We start from the raw sequence: 18,396 nt of genomic DNA, 5'->3' as shown, positions 1-18,396 counted from the left end.
AAAAAAAAAAAAAAAAAAAATCATGGCATAACAAGTCCCACAGGACCCACACTCTGAGTCCTTCCTCAGTTGTGAATTCTTCTCCCATATCCATTCTTCCTCCCACCCCCACTCCTCCATTCCTTCTCTCCTGCCTCTATGTCCAAGAAACACCTGCTCATCTTGAAAAGAACAAGGGTGTGCCGGGTGTGGTGGCTCACGTCTATAATTCCAGCACTTTGGGAGGCCAAGGTGAGAAGATTGCCTGAACCCACAGGTTCAAGACCAGACTGGATAACTTGGTGAGACCCCCCCCCATATCTACAACAAATCAAAAAATTAGCCGGGCATGATGGCATGTGCCTACAGTTCCAGCTACTTGGAAGGCTGAGGTGGAAGGATCACCTGAGCCCAGCAGGTGGAGGCTGCGGTTGCTGGGAGTGTGCTACTGTCCTCTAGCCTGGGTGACAGAGTGAAACTCCAACTCAAAAAAAAGAACAAGGGTATCCAAGTAGAATTGGCCACATACGTCTTGTGCCCCTTTATCCTGACATTACCTAGAACTGTGACATTCATGAATTTACAGCTCCTTGAGAGCAAGGATCGTATTTCATCTGCCTCTGTATCCACAGACTCCAGGACATGGAAAGTGCTCAGTAAATGTTGGCTGATTAAATAAATACATAAGTAAAATAGAATAAACCCTTACTGGAGATACAAAGAGGCTATAGCTATGGATAGTCTACCCAGGGTTCAAACCTGGGGCCTTTACTAAGGAAAGAGAATTGACCCAGGATGCACACCTTTACAATGCCAGGTGTACTGTACTGGGCTTTTAAAAGCATGCCCTTGGGCTGGCACAGTGGCTCACGCCTATAATCCCAGCACTTTGGGAGGCCGAGGGAAGAGGACTGCCTGAGCCCACGGGTTCAAGACCAGTCTGGGCAACTTGATGAGACCTTATCGCTAAAATAAATCAAAAAAATTAGCTAGGCGTGGCAGCGTGTGCCTGTAGTTCCAGCAACTTGGAAGGCTGAGGCAGAAGGATCGCCTGAGCCCAGCAGGTTGAGGCTGTGGTGGCCGTGAGTGTGTAACTTCCCTCCAGCCTGGGCGAAAAAGTGAGACTCCTACTCTAAATAATAAATAAGTAAATGAATAAATAAAAACAAAAACACACCTTTGATTCTAAGTCCTCACCACAATCTCATTCTATGGATGATGACACACAAAGACTCAGGGAGGGCAAGAAACTTGTCCAAAGACACAAGTTAATTAGACGGCAGAGGTAGGATTCAAACCCAGGTCTTCCTGGCTCCATAGCCTGTGCTCTTTTTTTTCTTTTTGAGTTGGAGTCTCACTCTGTCACCCAGACCGGAGTGCAGTGGCCACTCCCGGCCACCGCAGCCTCGACCTGCTGGGCTCCAGTGATCCTTCCGCCTCAGCCTTCCAAGTAGCTGGAACTACAGGAGCACGCTGCCACGCCTGGCTCATTTTGATTTTATTGTAGAGATGAGGTCTCGCCCAGGCGGGTCTCGAACCCGCGGGATCAGGCAATCCACTCACCTCAGGCTCCCAAAGGCGCGGGATTACAGGCTGAGCCACCGAGCCCAGCCTGTGCTCTTTTAACCCTTGTCTACTTACTGATGACTGGGGACACACACATGTAAACAAAGGGTCATTCCACATGTCATGAGGTTCACAGCCAAACCTTAAAGTCACATTCAGCTAGCTCCCTATCCAAAACCTGTTCTAGCTGTCACCTCCTACTACACCTGCTTTTCTATTCCAACACTGTCGATTCTTTCCTCTGCTTTTACTCAATCCTGACTCCACAGTCTCCCTTATCATGCATGGGTGCCCCGGTCAGGCTCAGGATTCAAACTCTGCTGTTTGACTCCAATGGCCTTGCTCTTTTCAGAGTCACCGTGAAAGAGGCACATATGCAGGATCACAGCCTGTTTATTTTCTACTAACCTCCCCACCCTCACCAACGAACCCTGACAGCTGATGGAGCTCTGTGAAGATAAAGAGGGGAGAAAGGACAAAGGGGGAGAGGACTGAGTAACTCTTCAGAGCTGGGACCAGCAATCTGCTCTTTAGTTCTAGAGGACAAGAGAGCTCTGAATGAAGCAGCAGTCCACAGCTCCTGCAGCAGGAGTGATTGAGACACAGAAGGGACTTCATGATGAATGAGAAGGGTGGTTGCATGAAAGGAAGTGGGAGGACTGTGGTCTCTCTCGGTGGGGCATTCATGGAAGCGCAGAGGCCTAACTCAAAACTCACAGATGATGCTCATTTGTACAGAATCCTCCCCGTCCTGCGGGGGCTGAGGAGCTCCCCCCGCCCTGGAGGCACAGGGTGTGGGCACCAGGGCAGCCGGATGAGGGAGGGAGGGAAGGAAGGAGGAGAGGGAGGAACCAAGGAAGGGAAGGGATAGAAGAGGGAGTCCGGGAGGGGCAGTGCGCACGCGTCTCCTTGGAAAGCCCCCCCCGTGGGCCCCGCCCCATCTGGAGGCGATTGTGATGTCACTCGTGAAACTCCTAGATTCCTTCCCGCCCTCAGGGTGATGGGACTGCCCGCCCAGCCTCGTCGCCTGATGGGCGCTGGACTATGGGCTCCAGCCAAACCCGGCGTCTCGTGTGCAGAAGCTAGAACCCAAAGAGGCGCCTTCCAGCCCGGTACCAAGAGCTCCAGCTCCGCCTCCAGACACACGGCCCCAGCCGAACCCGCAGGCGCCCCTCCTCAATCATTGGCCCACGGCTCGACGTGAGCCCGCCCCCAGGCCCTATCTCCGCCCAGCCCAGCCTTGGCCCCGCCTCCCTCGCCGGGGTCCCGGCCTCGTTCCACAGTCTCCGGGTCCTCACGCGCGACCCGTGCACGCGCCCGTCTTCCGCCCCGCCCTCCTCACCGCTGCCGCCGCTCTCGTCCCAGACGTCGGCCTCGCGCGCGGTCTCTTCCTCCGTCCACCTCTCGATCGTTAGTGTCGTCCTGACCCACATCGCCCTCTGCTCACTTCTTCGTCCCCACAGGGCTCTTCCGCGAAGTCGAATCCCGAACCTCAGCCCGGTCGAGCCCTCGGCGCAGTCGTAAATTCCAGTCTCGGCGTCGCCCCGGTCTAGTCCCCTAACCCCGCCTCATGCTTGCCCCGTGCCCCCGCCCGCCTCCTCCCTCCCCGCTCTAGGCCGCGTAGTCTTCCCGCCCGGGTTTCAGCGTCAGCGGCGCTCTTCATCCGGGGTCTCCAGCCCCGCTCGGGCCCCGCTGCCCTGCCTCGAACCCAGCACTTCCCTTTGTCTCAGCCCTCAACCGTCCAGGTCCGGCCCTCAGTCCCACCCATCCCGCGTTCGAACTGCTTAGCCCGGAGCCGAGAGTTGAGCCCCCGCCCCTGGATCGCAGCCCCAGTTCTCCGGCCTACGCCTGGCCACGCCTCAGCCCCATTCTGAGCCCCGCCCCAGACATTCTCTAAACCGCGCACTTCGGACGGCTCCCCGCCCCTCCCAACCCTTCGGATCCCGGTCGCGGCCCTCAGCTCCCCCCGTGCCCGCTGGGGAGCGACTACCTCCCAGCACCCCTATGGGCCCCCCGCCATCCCTGCTGCGCCGAGCTCCCTCCAGCCCAGCCGGGAAACCGGCTCTCCTCTCCGCCCACATTTCCTCTACGGGGCACCCAAGACCAAGTCCCGGATGCGGACAGATGTGGCCCCGGGCCCACCAAGCACAGCCACCCTTGCGCACCCCCGAGACCCTATAGGGTACCCTGTCCTAGAGACAATACTGCCCAATAGAGTCCATTTGTATCTACCTACATAGACTTGTCTGTACAGGGAGCAGGGCAGGCTGCATTCATAGGAACATTATCCAGGTAAATACGCTCCTCAAACATATACACTCTGCAGCTGGGCGCGGTGGCGCACGCCTGTAATCCCAGCCCTTTGAGAGATAGAGGCGAGAAGACTTGGCGAGACCTCTTCTCTACAATAAATCAAAAAACAAGCCTGGCGTGGTAGTTTGTGCGTGCCTGTGGTTCCAGCTACTTGGAAGGCTGAGGCGGAAGGATCACCTGAACCCAGCAGGTCAAGGCTGTGGTGGCCGTGAGTGTGTCACTGCACTCCAGCCTGGGCGACAGAGTGAGACTCCAACTCAAAAAAAAAAGTAAGAAAGAAAAAACACTGCACATGCATATAGCGCACAGAAATTTACTCACCACACACAGACTAACACAATATGCCCATGCCCCTTACACATCGCACAGAAACAGTACACCCCACACTTCATGCAGCACAAACACTCCACACCAGGACTTCAGGCTTCACACATACACATTGTGCTAACGGGCTCTGTGCAAGGCAAGGGTGGAGTGCAGTGTTGTGAGGGAACGGAGACCAGAAAAACAACGACAGGAGAGTGTGAAAAAATTAGAGCTACATCACCGAAATTCCACTCATCACACTCAATTTCTCTTGGCACCAACTCCCAAAGCCAAGACCTCTGGGAGGGAAAAGGATGGTGTTTAAACCTTGTTCTTTTGCAGTCATTAGGGGTCCCTTCTGTTGCTGCTGCTCTACCATCCTAACCTTCATTTTCATGCAGATCCAAGTCCTACCCAGATCCTCCTGCACATGGTAGCACCAGAGAGTCTAGGAACCACAGAGGAGAAGGGGGGTATGCAGGAAAACCAGCCTTCCTCGATGGTGTACCTGGGTGAGAATGGAACTGGGCATAGACTGGAAAGAGCACTTGCTGAAAGCCAGGATCTGTGTTCTAATCTGGACCCTCCAAGGCCTCCCAGGATGACACGAGGCCACATGTGTCCTCCTTTGTTGGCACAGATGTCTGAGGTACTTCCAGCTGCTCTAGAACTCTGGGTCAGATGTCAACAGGGAGCCAGAGTCTTGGTCACTCTTCCTCATATAAAAGTTAATAGTTGCTGGTCAGGCGCCTTGGCTCATGCACTTAATTTTTGTTTTGTTTGGTTTGGTTTTTTGAGTTGGAGTCTCACTCTGTCGTCTAGACTGGAGTGCAGTGGCCACTCCCGGCCACCGCAGCCTTGACCGGCTAGGCTCCGGCGATCCTTCCGCCTCAGCCTTCCAAGTAGCAGAAATTACAGGCATGCGCTACCACACCCGGCTGATTTTCTGATTTATTGTAGAGATGAGGTCTCGCTGCCCAGGTGGGTCTTGAACCCACAGACTCTGGCAATCCACTCACCTCAGCCTCCCAAAGCACGGGATTACAGGCTGAGTCACCGAGCCCAGCTGGCTCATGCACTTTAGGAGGCGGAGGTAGGATTATTTGAGCCCAGAAGTTGGAGACCAGTCTAGGCAATATAGCAAGACCTCATTTCTACAAAAAATTTAAGTAGTTGGGCATGGTGGAACGCACCTGTAGTCCCAGCTACTGAGGCGGAAGGATCCCTTCAGCCTAGGAGTTCGAGGCTGTGGTGAGCCATGATTGTGCCATTGCACTCCAGCCTGGGTGACAGAGTGAGACCCCACCTAAATTTAAAAAAAAAAGTTGGGTACCTCCATAATAAACATTGTTATACCTAACCCTGAATTGTACCCCACGTCTTTAAAATTAAAAAAATTAAAAGTTAAAAAATAAAATAAGCCGGACTTGGTGGCTCAGCCTGTAATCCTGCACCTTTAGGAGGCTGAGGTGAGTGGATTGCCTGAGCCCGTGGGTTCGAGACTCACCTGGGCAACTTGGCGAGACCTCATCTCCACAATAAATAAAAAATGAGCCGGGCGTGGTAGTGCATGCCTGTAGTTCCAGCTACTTGGAATGCTGAGGCGGAAGGATCGCCGGAGCCCAGCAGGTTGCACTCCGGTCTGGGTGACAGAGTGAGACTCCAACTCAAAAAAATAAAAAAATGAAATAAATAAATAAATAAATAAATAAATAAATAAAATTAAAAGTTTGGATTAAAAAAGTTAATAGTTATGATAGCTAAGGTTTTTGAGCTCTTCCTGTGTGTGTTATCTTATTTCACTCATGCAACCTCATGAATTTAGTATTATCAGCCCCATTTTGCAGATGAGGAAATTGAGGCAGAGAGGATAAGTGACTAGCCTGAGCTCTCATCATTAGTAAGGATTGACGGCAAGGATTCAAATGCAAATCCTCCTGACTGAAAGTACATCTTCTGAAAGAGAGCCAGCCAGAGTCCCTACCCTCCATGGGCCATCTGGTCAACCCCAAAAGCATCCAAAACTCAACCAGTTCTCACTGTTTCCCTCAGAGAAGCATTTTTAAAAGAAAAGGCAGAAAACGAGTGAAAAAAGGAAGGAGATTCTCCAGTGGTGGTAATTTGGGTAGAAGCACCAAGGAAGAGGATACATCTAGGGGAAAGAACCAGATGAAAAGGTTCTCAAAGTCAGCCATTCAGACCTCACCCATGAAGGTCCAGTGCAGCCCCCAAACCCAGTCTCTGAGCTCCCAGCCTACCTGAGCCTGACCAGAGGCCAAAGATAGCTAGAATCCCCACAGTGGTCTCCAGTCCCAAGATGGCCACACAGCCCACTCGACATCCCTCACCCCCAACAAAGGACTCTAGCTCCCAAGGTGCTAATAACAAAGAGATTTTAATGCAGTAGGCACAGTGTGAGGCTGGAATCATTAGGCATCTCATACCCAAAGAGTCCAGCAAACTGAGCAAAAGCAGCAGAAACACCCCCCCGCCGCCACCGCTGGGCACCCTGGAGAGCCCCTAAAGGAAATAGGGGCATGCAGTCTTTGGCATGGTGCTTGGGGCAGGAAGTGACTAGCATGGTCCCAGCAACCCCTCTGGGGATACTGCCACCAAGAGGCAGCTCTTTGGTCTAGGTAAACGGTCAGTGCAAATGTCCAGGGGTCAAGCTCTGGGAGAATCAAGATGGCACAGTGCCCCAGGTCTGGGCAGTCTCTGAACAGTTTCCTCATCCCTTATGGGCAACAAACAGGCTTCTTCTTGCTGGCAGTTTGGTAGAGATTGCTGTCATCACTGTTGATGCCTGGGAAGGAAGAAATGTGTGTGAAGCAGGTACTGGAGGTTCCCCTTGTTCTCTGCCACCCTCAACCAAGCAGGCACTCACGGACGACATCCCCAATGTGCCGGGCCCCTGATTTCTCCAGCTCAGCCAGCACGTTGGCCTCAAAGGTCAGTGCCGCCACACGGAAGAAGAATTCCCGGACGTTCTCACCTGACACAGGGAGCAGATAGGTATTCAGCAGCAGTGCCAAGCCTGGGAGCACTGGGCACAGCTAGAGGTAAGAGGAGAGGCAGGCGGGAGGACACAGCAGAGGCCTGAAGCCTCGACTTACTAGTGAGAGATGAGACTGCCCAATACTCAGCCTTAATCTCCTGGGCCACCTTGAGGGCATCCTTCTCCATGAGCGCATACTGAGCAGGAGTCTGAGGGAAGGTCAGAATCAGATGTGGGCATCCCCTCACCAAGTTGGGAAGTCCCCCCACAGGCACACTTACACTCAGGTCCTTCTTGGAACCCACAAGGAAGAGAAGCACGCTGGAAGGGTCGTTCTCTTTGAGGGCATCAGCTAGCCATTGCCTGCCACAGATGGTAGAAAGTGAAGCAGGGATGAATGAGCCTGACGGCCCCTCCCACTAATACTGCCCATAGACTCAATTACCCCCTCTCTGGTCCTAAAGGCATTCCTCTTCTTCCCCGCCCCGCCCCGCCTTTTCTGAACCCTCTCTCCCAGAGTCTCCCGGTATACGGCAGCATCCCTTACTTGGTATGTTCCAGGGATGCCACATCATTCAGGTTGAAGACAATGATGATGGCTGGAAGAGTGGCAGAAATAGCCTCAGGTTACCAGGGAAGACGCTACTGGCTCATTTCCCCAACATCTCCAGCTCTGGGGTAGAGGCCAGGCACACTTGCAGACCCATGACCCCACTTCACCCAGCCCCTCACCTTGAGCTCCTCGGTAGTAGGTGGACGCAATGCATTTGAACCTCTCCTGTCCTGCCGTATCCCAACTAGGAGGAAGGAACAGATACGTGGGAGGATGGGGTGTAGGTGCTGGGGGAAGGGGTAGCTGGAAGGGATGGAGGACGCACTCACAGCTGCAAACTGAAGGGGACGCCAAGCACCTCAAACCGTTCCATCTCAAAGTCCACTCCGATGGTGGCCTTGTAATTCTTATCAAAGGTGTCTTTGCAGAACCTGAGGGGCACCAGGTGCTCTGATGTGGAGGCCAGAGGAGGCCAGCCCACTGCGCTGGGTGTGGCCCCACCCAGTCCAGTCAGCTCCAGCACCCCCTTACCTATTGATGAGGCAAGTCTTCCCCACCGACAGGTCCCCCACCACAATGACTTTGGAGATCTTAAATCTGCTGGACACAAAAGTGAGAAGGGCAGTGAGTATCAGCTCTTTCACCCTAGGAAGTTTTTTTGTTTTTTTTTTTTCACTTTGAGTCAGAGTCTTACTCTGCCGCCCAGGCTGGAGTGCAGTGGCACGCTCACAGCCACTGCAGCCTCAACCTGCTGGGCTCAGGCGATCCTTCCACCTCAACCTTCCAAGCAGCTGGAACCACAGACATGTGCCACCATGCCCGGCTAATTTTTTGATTTATTGTAGAGATGAAGTCTCGCCATGTTGCTCAGGCTGGTCTTGAACCCCTGAGCTCAGGTAATCCTCTCACCTCTGCCTCCCAAAGTGCTGGGATTACAGGCGTGAGCCACAGCGTCCAGCACCCTAGGGAGTTCTAATTCTCTCTGCCAGGCCCACAAAGGTAGCTACACTTGCGCTGAGGTTACCATAGACACCAGGCTTCCAAGACAGCTGCCTGGACAGATGTGCTAGGAAGAAGGAGTGTGTTGTCCTTCTGCATCAAGAGACATGAATTTGAATCCCAACCCTTACACTTATTGGCTGTGTGACTTTGGACAAGTTACTTAGCCTCTCTGAGTCTCAGTTTCAACACGTGTTAAGTAGAAATTTAGTATAGATTTTATTGACTTGTTGTGATGGTTGCGATTAAACAATGTCCTATATTCTAAGATAGCCCATTTTAGCATATCTGAAACCACAGAGGGGGCACCAGGTGTATCTTAAAGTGATGGTGTTTTCCATTCAACAAAGACAATGAGAGTCTCCTACATGCTGCCTGGCACACAGAAAATGCTTGTTAATGATGGTAACTGTTACCAGTATTACTTTTTTTTTTTTTTTGAGTCGCTGTCTCATTCTGTTTCCCAGGCTAGAGTGCAGTGGTATGCTCATGGCTACTACAGTCTCGAGCTGCGGGGCTCAGGCGAACCTTCCGCCTCAGCCTTCCAAGTAGCAGGAACTACAGGTGTGTGGCACCACGCCAGCCTAATTTTTCTTGATTTATTGTAGAGACGATGTCTCCCCAAACTTGCCCGGGCTGGTCTCGAACCCCTGGACTCAGGCAATCCAGCCTGGGCGACAGAGTGAGACTGACTCAAAAAAAAAAAAAAAAAAAAGTGGGGTGGGGGAATAACTATATAGCTGAAAGGGCCTGAAGGGGAGCCCCCAAGTGGTTGTTTCCTGGGACCTCCTTTCTTCGTTATGGGTGTCCCTGACTCACCCCACGGTGCCTGTCCGGTGTTCCTGGCAGGCGGAGGTGACGCGAGGGTGGAAGTCTTTGTGCACGTGCAAAGCGGCCTCCTTCCTCAAGCACTGGAAGGGAAGGAGAGATGGGAGAGACTGGGGCTCACCCCCTCCTGGCCCCCGTCCAGCAGCCAAGGGGCCCGAGCGGGAGCGGGGTGGCGGACCACCCAGAAGCAGCAGGCCGCGCTGGGTGGCGAGGCTGGGTCCAGTCCTCTAACTGGCCTGGTGCCGCCTCCTCCCCGCCCACAGCCCGCCGCCGCCAGAAGCCCGACGTGGCCCTGGCGCCTACCTGGGGCAGCTCCGCCAGGACGCGGTCCCTCCGCACGGGCGCCAGAATGTTCATCTTGCCTGCGGCCTTGGGGGGCGCCCCGAGAAGTCGCCGAGGCCTGACCTGCCCCAGCGACGCGGGCCCGTGGAGACCCGACGATCACCCGCGGCCGGGGTGCCCCGACTACAACTCGGGGCCACGGGGAGCCTACCGGAGCCCTCGGTCTCGAAGATCCTACGACCACCGCAGGCCACGGAGATGAGACAATCACCTGGGGCCGGGGCGAGCCTACAATCACCCGGGCCCGGGGCGTCCCGAAGACCACTCGGGGGCGAGGAGACCCCTCGGCCGCCAGTCGGGGGCGGGGAGTGCCGTCTGCGGGGGCCCGGGCCCGCGCAGCCCCTACAATAACGCGGGGACGGACCGTTCCCACGATAACCCGAGGCCGCGGAGACCCGACGTCACCTCGGGGCTGAGGCTGCCGGACCATAACAGAGCGGCCCGGGGCGCGGAGCGGCCCCGCCACACGGGGTCAGTGTGGGCCGGGGCGGCGTTGCCAAGGCCCGCAGGCCGCTAGAGGAGAGGGCAAGGGGCCGGGTCGGGCTGCCGGCCCTGCGTCCCACTTCGCTCGGGCTCCGCGAACGCTGTAACACGATCCCCGGAAATTCCTGGAGAAGGGCCGCCCCCCGCCCCTCTCCCGGGAGCTTCTGGACTCGCAGCCCGCCCTCGCCTCCCCTCCTCCCCTCCCCACTTTCGCTGCCCGGGCTCAGGCTCCCCCGCCAGACGCCTTCCCCAGCACCGGGACCGCCCCCACCCAGGCTGGCGCCTATCCAGATCGGGATCCCCAAGGTTGCTCTCCCCCGCACTGCGGTGCCGGGCGGCGCCTTCATGGGGACCCTTACCCACTCGAACTGGTGATGGGGAATCGGTGATTGCTGCGCAGCATCTGGCGAGGCCAGGAGCCCGCGGGGAGGGGAAAGGGGGAGAGAAGGGGCCCAAGGAGAGGCGGCGCTTCCCTCCTCGACTCCAGGCCCGGGACGTGACTCATAGAGTCTGCCCCCGCTTGCCCTTCTGCCCTGGGAGGTGAGGGTGGGGGGAGCGCGTAAAGAAGGTGCTAGGGTTGGAGTGGGGTGCCCACCAGGAGACGGATGTCCGAGGTCTAGTGTCTCTTCTTCCTCCGAGGCTGCAGTGCAAACTGGGAGGTGGGAGGGCTGAAGACCAAGCTGCTTCTCTCGGTGCAGAATAAAGAATGGGATTCTAGGTGGACACCGAAACTCCGCTCCTTAGGGTGGTCACCGCTGGGACACGAGGGCTCCTCTCTGACCTGGGCGTTCATCGCTCTTGCCCCATTGCGATCTTCTCTCACTTTTCCTTCCTGGGTGGAAGAGGAGGTGGCGCACAACCAATTTCATCGTCAAAGGGGACATTTCCATTTCTATGAGGGGAGGGGGAAGGCAGAAAGGAGTGGGGATGGGTAGGCATAGGCCTTCACAGAAAAGCAAACCTGAGCACTATGAAACCTTACTCTGTGCCAGGAGCTGAATTTGAAGCCGCGACGATGACTGGCACACGGAAGGGAAGACTAGTTCGGGAAGGGAACTGTGAGTGAAAATATTCACAGGAAGAACTGGCAAATCCTGAATAAAGTCTGTGCGCTGGGTTTTGGATTTTTTGTTTTTTTTTTTTAATTAAGACAAAGTCTCGCTATGTTGCCCAGGCCGGTCTCAAACTGCTGGTTTCAAGTGATCCTCCCGCCTCGCCCTCCCAAAGTGCTGGTGTTTTAGGTGTGAGTCGACGCACCCGGCCGGTTTGGGAATTTTGATAGAACTTTAAAAGTATCATAAGGAAAACTGACAGTATCCCAAGGAAAGATGGGCAGATCTGGCCGCCTTGCACTTTTTATGATACTTTTCCCCCTCCTGACGCGATTTTTTCTGCCACCAAGTCACTGTTATTGATAAACCACATTCCTCTCTGGACCTCAACTTCCATAGGTGTTGTCTGGAGCAGCTAGACCGGCCAAGTCCTGCTTTAACGCTCTGGAACTTAATTGTACCTAACTCGCCGAGGCCATCTAAATGTTTTTCTGGTTGGTAGTTACAGTCTCCTGGCACGGCAATCCTCTTCCCAGAGACTAGAAGTTGCTCAAGATGGCAAGCTCCCAGCACCAGACCCGAGCTGCAGCCGGCTACACCATCCATAGGCCTGAGCACATAAACGCGTGTCTTCAAAACACTACAACTCCCAAGAAGTTTAGTACCTTTGAGGGGCGGGGTGGTGCATGCTCAGTCCCTCTCGAAAAATAAATGAAACCTAACTACCGTTCCCAGTGGGCACCACGCTGCAGATCATCCAATCAGCGCTAAGTAGAGAGCATCGCGAGACCCCGGTGAGATTTGGCGCTATAAGCCCGTGGGAACAGCCCTCGGAGACCCTTTTCACAAGATGGCGCCGAAGGCCAAGAAGGAAGGTGTGCGTTGGGAATGGGACGGCGGCCACAGCCGGTTTGCCTGGGATTTCCGGAGAGCGAACAAATGGGGAAGACGGCGGCCGGGCTAAGCCCTACGGGTTCCGCCCCGAGGCTGCTGTCCGCGTCTGGGACACGTTGCGGCATATGTGGGCCCGTGGGCCCCGCCGCATGGGCGGGCTCCAATGAAGGGAATCGGGGGGGCAGCCCGGCCGGCATCCCCCGTCAGGGAGAGCCAGAGAGTGGGTTCTGGGAAGCAACACGCATCCCCAGACTGGCGCTCCATGTCCCCAGGCCTGTAAGGAATTAGCACCTCAGCTTTACTCATTTTTTTCTGTTTCATGTTCAACGTGGCTGTCTACAACCTCCTCCACCGTGGTTTTGCGATGGTTTGCCTAAAGCTCCTGGCACACGTCCTGGTAAGCATCAACCGTCCGTTCAGTACTAGTTTTCTTCGTATCCTTGGAGTTACTCCAAACTGGTTACCTTCCCCCCAGGTGTCGTGCATATGATGGAAAAATCTTAGTCTCCTGAGACTTGTGATGTCTTCAAAGGAACCACTGATGCACGTGTAGCCAGGGTCCCCCACGACTGGTCATTAAGGCCGGAAGTGACCGATTTCTGAGTCCAGCACCCTCGTTTTCTTTATTTCTCTCTCAGCTCCTGCCCCTCCTAAAGCCGAAGCCAAAGCAAAGGCATTGAAGGCCAAGAAAGCAGTGCTGAAAGGCGTCCACAGCCACAAGAAAAAGAAGATCCGCACGTCACCCACTTTCCGGAGGCCCAAGACTCTGCGGCTCCGGAGGCAGCCCAAATATCCTCGGAAGAGCGCTCCCAGGAGAAACAAGTCAGTACTGCCCAAGTGCTCAGAAAAAAGTGTTTCCGAGTTGGCAATTTGAAATTTTATTCACCTATCCTATATATGTATGTATATGTGTTTATATACACATACACACATAGCGGCTTCTCAAGCACACATCGATACTCATTGTGCCTCTCTAATGGGAGTATGAAGAGGTTGTTTCTGCCCTACTTAAGAACGAGAGAAGTTTTGAAAATTTCCTGGGAGTACGAAGTAGAACTACTAAGGTGCAGGTTCTTGTCTTGGAGGTCCAAGTGTAGTTCCTTGCTCATGGTTCTTACTGCCATAGGGAACCATCCTGGAGAGTGAGGTTGTAGTTTGGGTTAATTCTTGGTTGATAATGAGGATTGAGTTATGTGTATTGGGCAATGACGACCTACAACTGTATAGAAGCTTCTTTTCATTCATTTTCCCAAATTTTCACACTGCTTGAGGAGTGGTTGGGAAATGGGCAAAAGGTTTGGGCACTTGATTTTATTATCAAGCTCCTGGTAACAACTGACTTTTCTAGGAACCATAGAATAAAATAGAACTATGATAGTGGTTGCTACCAGTGGAGTTTTGCTGCTCCTGCTGTTTCCTAGCAGATAGGAGAGTGGGTTGTGTCTGAGGAGGAAAGCAGTTAACAGATTGTCTGCCCGCACCCCAGTTTGGACCTAGAATTCAGTGCGATAAGAGGTTGAGTCCTTTTATTTGCCTACACTGTTGGGGAAAAAAAGAGGTTGGAGCTGGGCTCGCAGGCTCAGCCTGTAATCCCGCCCCTTTGGGAGGCTGAGGTGAGTGGATTGCCTGAGTGCGGGTTCGAGACCCTTCTGGGCAACTTGGCGAGACCTCATCTCTACAATAAATCAAAAAAATTAGCCAGGCGTGGTAGCGCGGGCCTGTAGTTCCAGCTACTTGGAAAGCTGAGGCGGAAGGATCACTGGAGCCCAGCAGGTCAAGGCTGCGGTGGCCGGGAGCGGCCACTGCACTCTAGTCTGGGTGACAGAGTGAGACTCCCAAATCAAAAGAAAAAAGAAAAAAAAAGAGGTTGGGTCCTGACCTAGCTTCAGAAAGGGAGAATAGTGTCTGGGTAAGTAGAGCCTGGCTGCTTTGATTTTTCAGGAGGAAAGCTGTGTTTCAGCCACTGTAAGTTTAGCCTGAGTTGTAAATTAATCTGATTTTTTTAATCATTTAAAGAATGAGAGCCCTTCAAGTGAAAAAAATGTATTAGGACTCTACCTCCCAGGCTGGGGCTTCAGGCCTTCAGATTTCAGGGTGCAGGTGATGACACTGTAAAGCGACCAAAGTCTGAACAAAATGATTGCTATTTTGTCTGATGCACCTAGCCTCTCCTAGCCTTGGCTTCCAGAAGAGGGCCCATACTTGTACGGGGCCCAGACCAGGTGACCACCATTTTGCCTCTCTCCCAGGCTTGACCATTATGCCATCATCAAGTTTCCCCTAACCACTGAGTCTGCCATGAAGAAAATAGAAGACAACAACACGCTCGTGTTCATCGTGGATGTTAAAGCCAACAAGCACCAGATAAAACAGGCTGTGAAGAAGCTCTATGACATTGATGTTGCCAAGGTCAACACCCTGATTAGGTGAGTGGGATCCCAAGAGATGGGGAGGAGGCTGGACCAGCAGTAGGAAGCCATAGCTGGGATGGTGGTACACGTCCACCTGGAGACAGAGGCAGGAGGATTGCTTGAGGCCAGGAGTTAAAGGCCTTGACAGACACAGGCACCCCTGCTGTAATTACAGTCCTTTGAACAGAGTGTAGACCTGAGGAAACTGTCCTTCTAGGACTTAATTGCTTATTTTCTGGATCTCTGTATTGGCAGAGGTTACTAAAGAAAAGCAGTTTATGTCTGATTATCTTGGTTTAAGTCTTAAAATGTCCTTTGGTGGTTCCCATAAAGGAAGTTGGCTTTGTTTGTGGCTTCATGGCATTCTTGGTGTTCCCTGGGACAGATGATGAAAAAATCAATAACTGGGGAGGAATGACTTGAACAGAGGCTGAGGTGCTAAGGGAATGTAGGGGTTAGGGGGAGTATTTGGGGGGAGGCATTGAGGACACCAGGGACTAAAGCGTCCTCCATCACACAGGCCTGATGGAGAGAAGAAGGCATATGTTCGACTGGCTCCTGATTATGATGCTTTGGATGTTGCCAACAAAGTAAGCGTCCTTCCTTACAAATTCCTTAACCCTCACCTCCCTAGGTGCGAATGATATGTCTCTTAGCGACCAAAGCCTGACTTTTGCTGATTAATCCTAGATGACTGATTGCACCACTATCTTTAATACACCTTATCCTCATGTTCTGTTTGCTTTTAAATCATGACATTTGGCCGGGGTCAGTGGCTCAGCCTGTAATCCCAGCACTTTGGGAGGCCAAGGCAAGTGGATTGCCTGAGCCCGCAGGTTTGAGACCCACCTGGGCAACTTGGCAAGACCTCATCTCTACAATAAATCAAAAATTAGCTGGGTGTGGTAGCGCGCACCTGTAGTTCCAACTACTTGGAAGGCTGTGGTGGCTGGGAGCGTGCCACTGCACTCCAGTCTGGGAGACAGAGTGAGACTCCAACTCAAATAAATAAATAAATAAATCATGATATTCAAACTTAATCTTCACATTTCAGCTCTAGTAACAGCTCCCTTTTGTTTTTCAGATTGGGATCATTTAAACAGAGTCCAGCTGGCTAATTCTAAATATATATCTTCTCACCATATATATGTCTCTTGTTTTTTTGTCAGTTTCTGATTGGACTGGGGGAGGCCATACAGAGGTGAGGTATACACGAGTACTAACGTAACAGGACCTGGGCAAGACGCACCCTATGATCCCACTGTATTTGTTAGTACTAGAGATGTTTGTGACTAGAGTTAGTTGTCCTAAGAAAACGAGAACTTAACTCCATGGGAGGAGGGGTCAGAGAACAAGAATCTCTAGAAGAACCCCTCCCTTTATCCCTGGAAGAGTTTGAAGAAGAGTTTTCATCAGCATCCATTTCAGGGCAGCACGGATTGGCTGGCTTACTTTCTGGTAGCACCTTGTCCTCCCACACCCATCTAGTCTGTCCAACCGGTCTGTCTGCTTCCCTCACCCCTTGCCCAAGAAAGGACTTTAGAAGAGTGCTTTCATTAGTTTTCAATAGTGTAGGTGTAGTCTCAAGGTGGAGAGGCTGGCCCCAGAGGATTGGAGCAGAGTCCCAGTTCACATGTGAGGCTGTTTCTGTTCTCCTTGGCCATGTTGCAGTCTTCTCCACAAGTCCCAGGCTCTGCCTGTTACTCAGTTAAAAACTTGTCTTTGTGTTGCTGGCTGGGGACACGCTCAGGGCAGAAGTCAGAGTGGAGGAGGCGGGAAAAGTAGCCGAGGATCATCACGTTCAGCATGAGCAGGATACCTAGCAAAAAGGTGCCCAGGGTCCTCTGGCCCATGTAGCGCAAGAAGAAATAAGTGAGGTGGGCCTGAGGAGCCAGGCGGAAGATAAAGTACATGACCAGGTTGACATACTTATTAATGCGGTAGAGGGGATGATCCTGGGTGTTGCTGATTTTCATCATCATGCGTATGTTGAGGAATATGTTGCTGACCTCCACCAGTAGTGTCAGGACACCCCCACCAACAAAGCTGTTCCAAAAGATGCCCGAGAAGAAGGCACCCATGGCCTAGAGAACAAAAAACAGGCATTAGGGAACCCAGATGCCAAGCTTTCTGAAAGTTGGTAGGAGGGTCAGACCACCAGACAATGGAAACTTCCTCCTGGAATAATGCTTGGCAGCAGATAAGGTGCCTTTTAACACTGGCCTGGTGCTGTGGCTCAGCCTGTAATCCCAGCACTTTGAGAGGTTGAGGCGAGAGGACTGCCTGAGCAACTTGGTGAGACCTCTCTACGATAAAGCACACACAAAAAAACTAGCTGGGTGTGGTGGTGTGTGTCTGTAGTTCCAGCTACTTGGAAGGATGAGGCCTAATGACTGCTAAGCCCAGGCTGTGGTAGCTGTGAGCGTGCTACTGCACTCCAGCCTGGGTGGCAAGAGTGAGATTCCAACTCTAAATAAAGAAGTTCAGCACTATTAGATGTTGATGCCCGTTCACAGGTTCTGGCTCCGGCGGCGTTTCCAGTCTAAGGCAGGTGAGACCATGGACTGCTGGCCTCTGAACAAGGGCACAAAGATGGTGCCAATACCTAGCACACAAACAGGTGCAAGCGGGTTAAAAGACACTGCCTCCCAGGTTCAGAAAGGGCTATGACCAGTTTACTAGCACTAGGCCTACACCACAGTCACCTGCTTCTTACCATGGCATGATGGACAAGGTATTCCCAAGAAGCTCGCGCCTGACGACTAACGAGGATATCCACTGTGTCGTGGATGAAATACCCTAGTAGGAAGATAGGGAAAGAGGTCATGAAGAACTGAACAAGTTTTCTCCCCGCCCCTCAGCTTAACTCCCGGCTCCTGGGCAAGATCTACCTGCGGAGAAGCAAACAAGCAAATAGCCAGAGAGCGACCACGCCGTCTCAATCTCCACCAGCATCTCAGGGGTCTGCCATACACTGGAAGGGAGGGAAGAGGGGAAGCTCTTGGTTTCGGTACCCCAAGGACCCTCACCTTCCCCATAACCCTTGCCAGTCCCGGGGAAGCCTGGGCTCGCGCCACTGGCTGCCTAGGGAGCAAGGAGGGGCTTGGCGGAAACCCAGGTGCCTCCAGTTTCCCAGGTGAGATACCCCCTCCCCTGAGACACCGCGGCTTCTGGTTGGACAGGACGCCAAACAAGGAACCAAATGAGACTGCATGGTATCGACTCTCCGGTGAGTGATGAGGGCGGCAACCCAGGACAGCCCCAGCGCCGCGAGCCGTGTCCCCAGCCACCTCACTCCCAGTCGCTCACTCACCACAGCAGCGCCCAGATTCCCGACACAAGGGAGTGAGCGAAAGAGACCTGCAGGTTGTGCCAGCGCCAGGTGCGCAGGGGGTCGGCGCGCACGTGCGCGGGCAGGGGCAAGCGACAGAGCGCGCGCCGGAGCGCCGGAAAGGTCAGCGTGGCGACCAGGAGCAGCGGCAGGGCGGGGTGCAGCAGTGAGGGCATGCTGGCCCTCCCTGCTGTCTGCCCGTCCACCCCCTAGGCCGCCTCCTCGGGCTGTTCTGGGGACCGGGCTCCCTCGGGCCGGTGAGCCCCGGCCACCTCTCCAGCCGACCGCCAGCCCCACGGTTTCGCGAAACCCTCTCGGCCCCGATGCTCCTCCCCGCCCTCCCC

General features: G+C 53.7%; 4 protein-coding genes across 13 annotated transcripts in view; 1 reads left to right on the top strand and 3 right to left on the bottom strand.

Moving 5' to 3' along the window:
• The window catches only part of PROCA1 (protein interacting with cyclin A1), an 11,346-nt gene extending 8,368 nt beyond the window's left edge, over positions 1-2,978 (bottom strand). For both annotated transcript variants that reach the window (XM_008066696.1, XM_021716911.1), the window contains exon 1: positions 2,888-2,978. In XM_008066696.1, the coding sequence (XP_008064887.1) occupies positions 2,888-2,978 (91 nt within the window). The remainder of the gene's footprint in view (positions 1-2,887) is intronic.
• A 3,562-nt stretch (positions 2,979-6,540) lies between these two features.
• RAB34 (RAB34, member RAS oncogene family) lies at positions 6,541-11,007 on the bottom strand. Of its 8 annotated transcripts, none has more exons than XM_008066693.2 (11): positions 10,724-11,007; positions 9,843-10,055; positions 9,531-9,622; positions 8,244-8,309; positions 8,042-8,143; positions 7,892-7,956; positions 7,707-7,758; positions 7,441-7,522; positions 7,278-7,368; positions 7,049-7,156; positions 6,541-6,967 (listed from the first exon to the last, which is right to left on the bottom strand). In XM_008066693.2, the coding sequence occupies exons 2-11, from the start codon at positions 9,894-9,896 to the stop codon at positions 6,900-6,902; spliced, it is 780 nt and encodes a 259-aa protein (XP_008064884.1). In that variant the 5' UTR covers positions 9,897-10,055; positions 10,724-11,007; the 3' UTR covers positions 6,541-6,899. The 8 variants fall into 8 exon arrangements, with proteins under 8 accessions (XP_008064884.1, XP_021572587.1, XP_008064882.1 ...); XM_021716912.1 differs by having other exon boundaries at positions 8,244-8,312; positions 9,843-9,939; positions 10,724-10,869; XM_008066691.1 differs by having other exon boundaries at positions 9,843-9,939; positions 10,724-10,869.
• Positions 11,008-12,134: 1,127 nt separating this feature from the next.
• Positions 12,135-15,877, top strand: RPL23A (ribosomal protein L23a). 2 transcript variants are annotated; one of them, XM_008066690.2, is made up of 6 exons: positions 12,219-12,291; positions 12,690-12,707; positions 12,949-13,132; positions 14,560-14,736; positions 15,242-15,311; positions 15,806-15,874. In XM_008066690.2, exons 1-6 carry the CDS (start codon positions 12,267-12,269, stop codon positions 15,818-15,820), a joined length of 489 nt encoding a protein of 162 aa, XP_008064881.1. In that variant the 5' UTR covers positions 12,219-12,266; the 3' UTR covers positions 15,821-15,874. The 2 variants fall into 2 exon arrangements, with proteins under 2 accessions (XP_021572590.1, XP_008064881.1); XM_021716915.1 differs by lacking the exon at positions 12,690-12,707 and having other exon boundaries at positions 12,135-12,291; positions 15,806-15,877.
• Positions 15,878-16,275: 398 nt separating this feature from the next.
• On the bottom strand, positions 16,276-18,395 carry TLCD1 (TLC domain containing 1). The gene is made up of 4 exons (XM_008066689.2): positions 18,035-18,395; positions 17,613-17,695; positions 17,438-17,520; positions 16,276-16,805 (listed from the first exon to the last, which is right to left on the bottom strand). Exons 1-4 carry the CDS (start codon positions 18,226-18,228, stop codon positions 16,422-16,424), a joined length of 744 nt encoding a protein of 247 aa, XP_008064880.1. The 5' UTR covers positions 18,229-18,395; the 3' UTR covers positions 16,276-16,421.
• Between the last annotated feature and the right edge of the window lies 1 nt (position 18,396).

This window comes from Carlito syrichta, unplaced genomic scaffold, assembly GCF_000164805.1.
Source record: "Carlito syrichta isolate Samal-C Ts95f unplaced genomic scaffold, Tarsius_syrichta-2.0.1 Scaffold309091, whole genome shotgun sequence".
In the NCBI taxonomy this organism is placed as follows: Eukaryota; Metazoa; Chordata; class Mammalia; order Primates; family Tarsiidae; genus Carlito; species Carlito syrichta.
Note: the sequence above shows the minus strand (reverse complement) of the source record. Positions and strands in the feature narration are given on the sequence as shown.

Bases quoted from the DNA above. Each gene is read 5' to 3' on its own strand.
- RAB34 (XM_021716912.1), bottom strand. From the start codon at position 10,869: ATGAGTCACGTCCCGGGCCTGGAGTCGAGGAGGGAAGCGCCGCCTCTC. The intron at 9,623-9,842 runs GTAGGCGCCAGG...CTTCCCTTCCAG, and splicing joins TCCTGGCGGAGCTGCCCCAG to TGCTTGAGGAAGGAGGCCGC. The intron at 8,144-8,243 runs GTAAGGGGGTGC...GGTGCCCCTCAG, and splicing joins AAGACTTGCCTCATCAATAG to GTTCTGCAAAGACACCTTTG.
- RPL23A (XM_008066690.2), top strand. From the start codon at position 12,267: ATGGCGCCGAAGGCCAAGAAGGAAG. The intron at 13,133-14,559 runs GTCAGTACTGCC...CCTCTCTCCCAG, and splicing joins AGCGCTCCCAGGAGAAACAA to GCTTGACCATTATGCCATCA. The intron at 14,737-15,241 runs GTGAGTGGGATC...TCCATCACACAG, and splicing joins AAGGTCAACACCCTGATTAG to GCCTGATGGAGAGAAGAAGG.
- TLCD1 (XM_008066689.2), bottom strand. From the start codon at position 18,228: ATGCCCTCACTGCTGCACCCCGCCCTGCCGCTGCTCCTGGTCGCCACG. The intron at 17,521-17,612 runs GTAGATCTTGCC...TCTTCCTACTAG, and splicing joins GCTTGTTTGCTTCTCCGCAG to GGTATTTCATCCACGACACA. The intron at 16,806-17,437 runs GTAAGAAGCAGG...TTTGTTCTCTAG, and splicing joins ACCTTGTCCATCATGCCATG to GCCATGGGTGCCTTCTTCTC.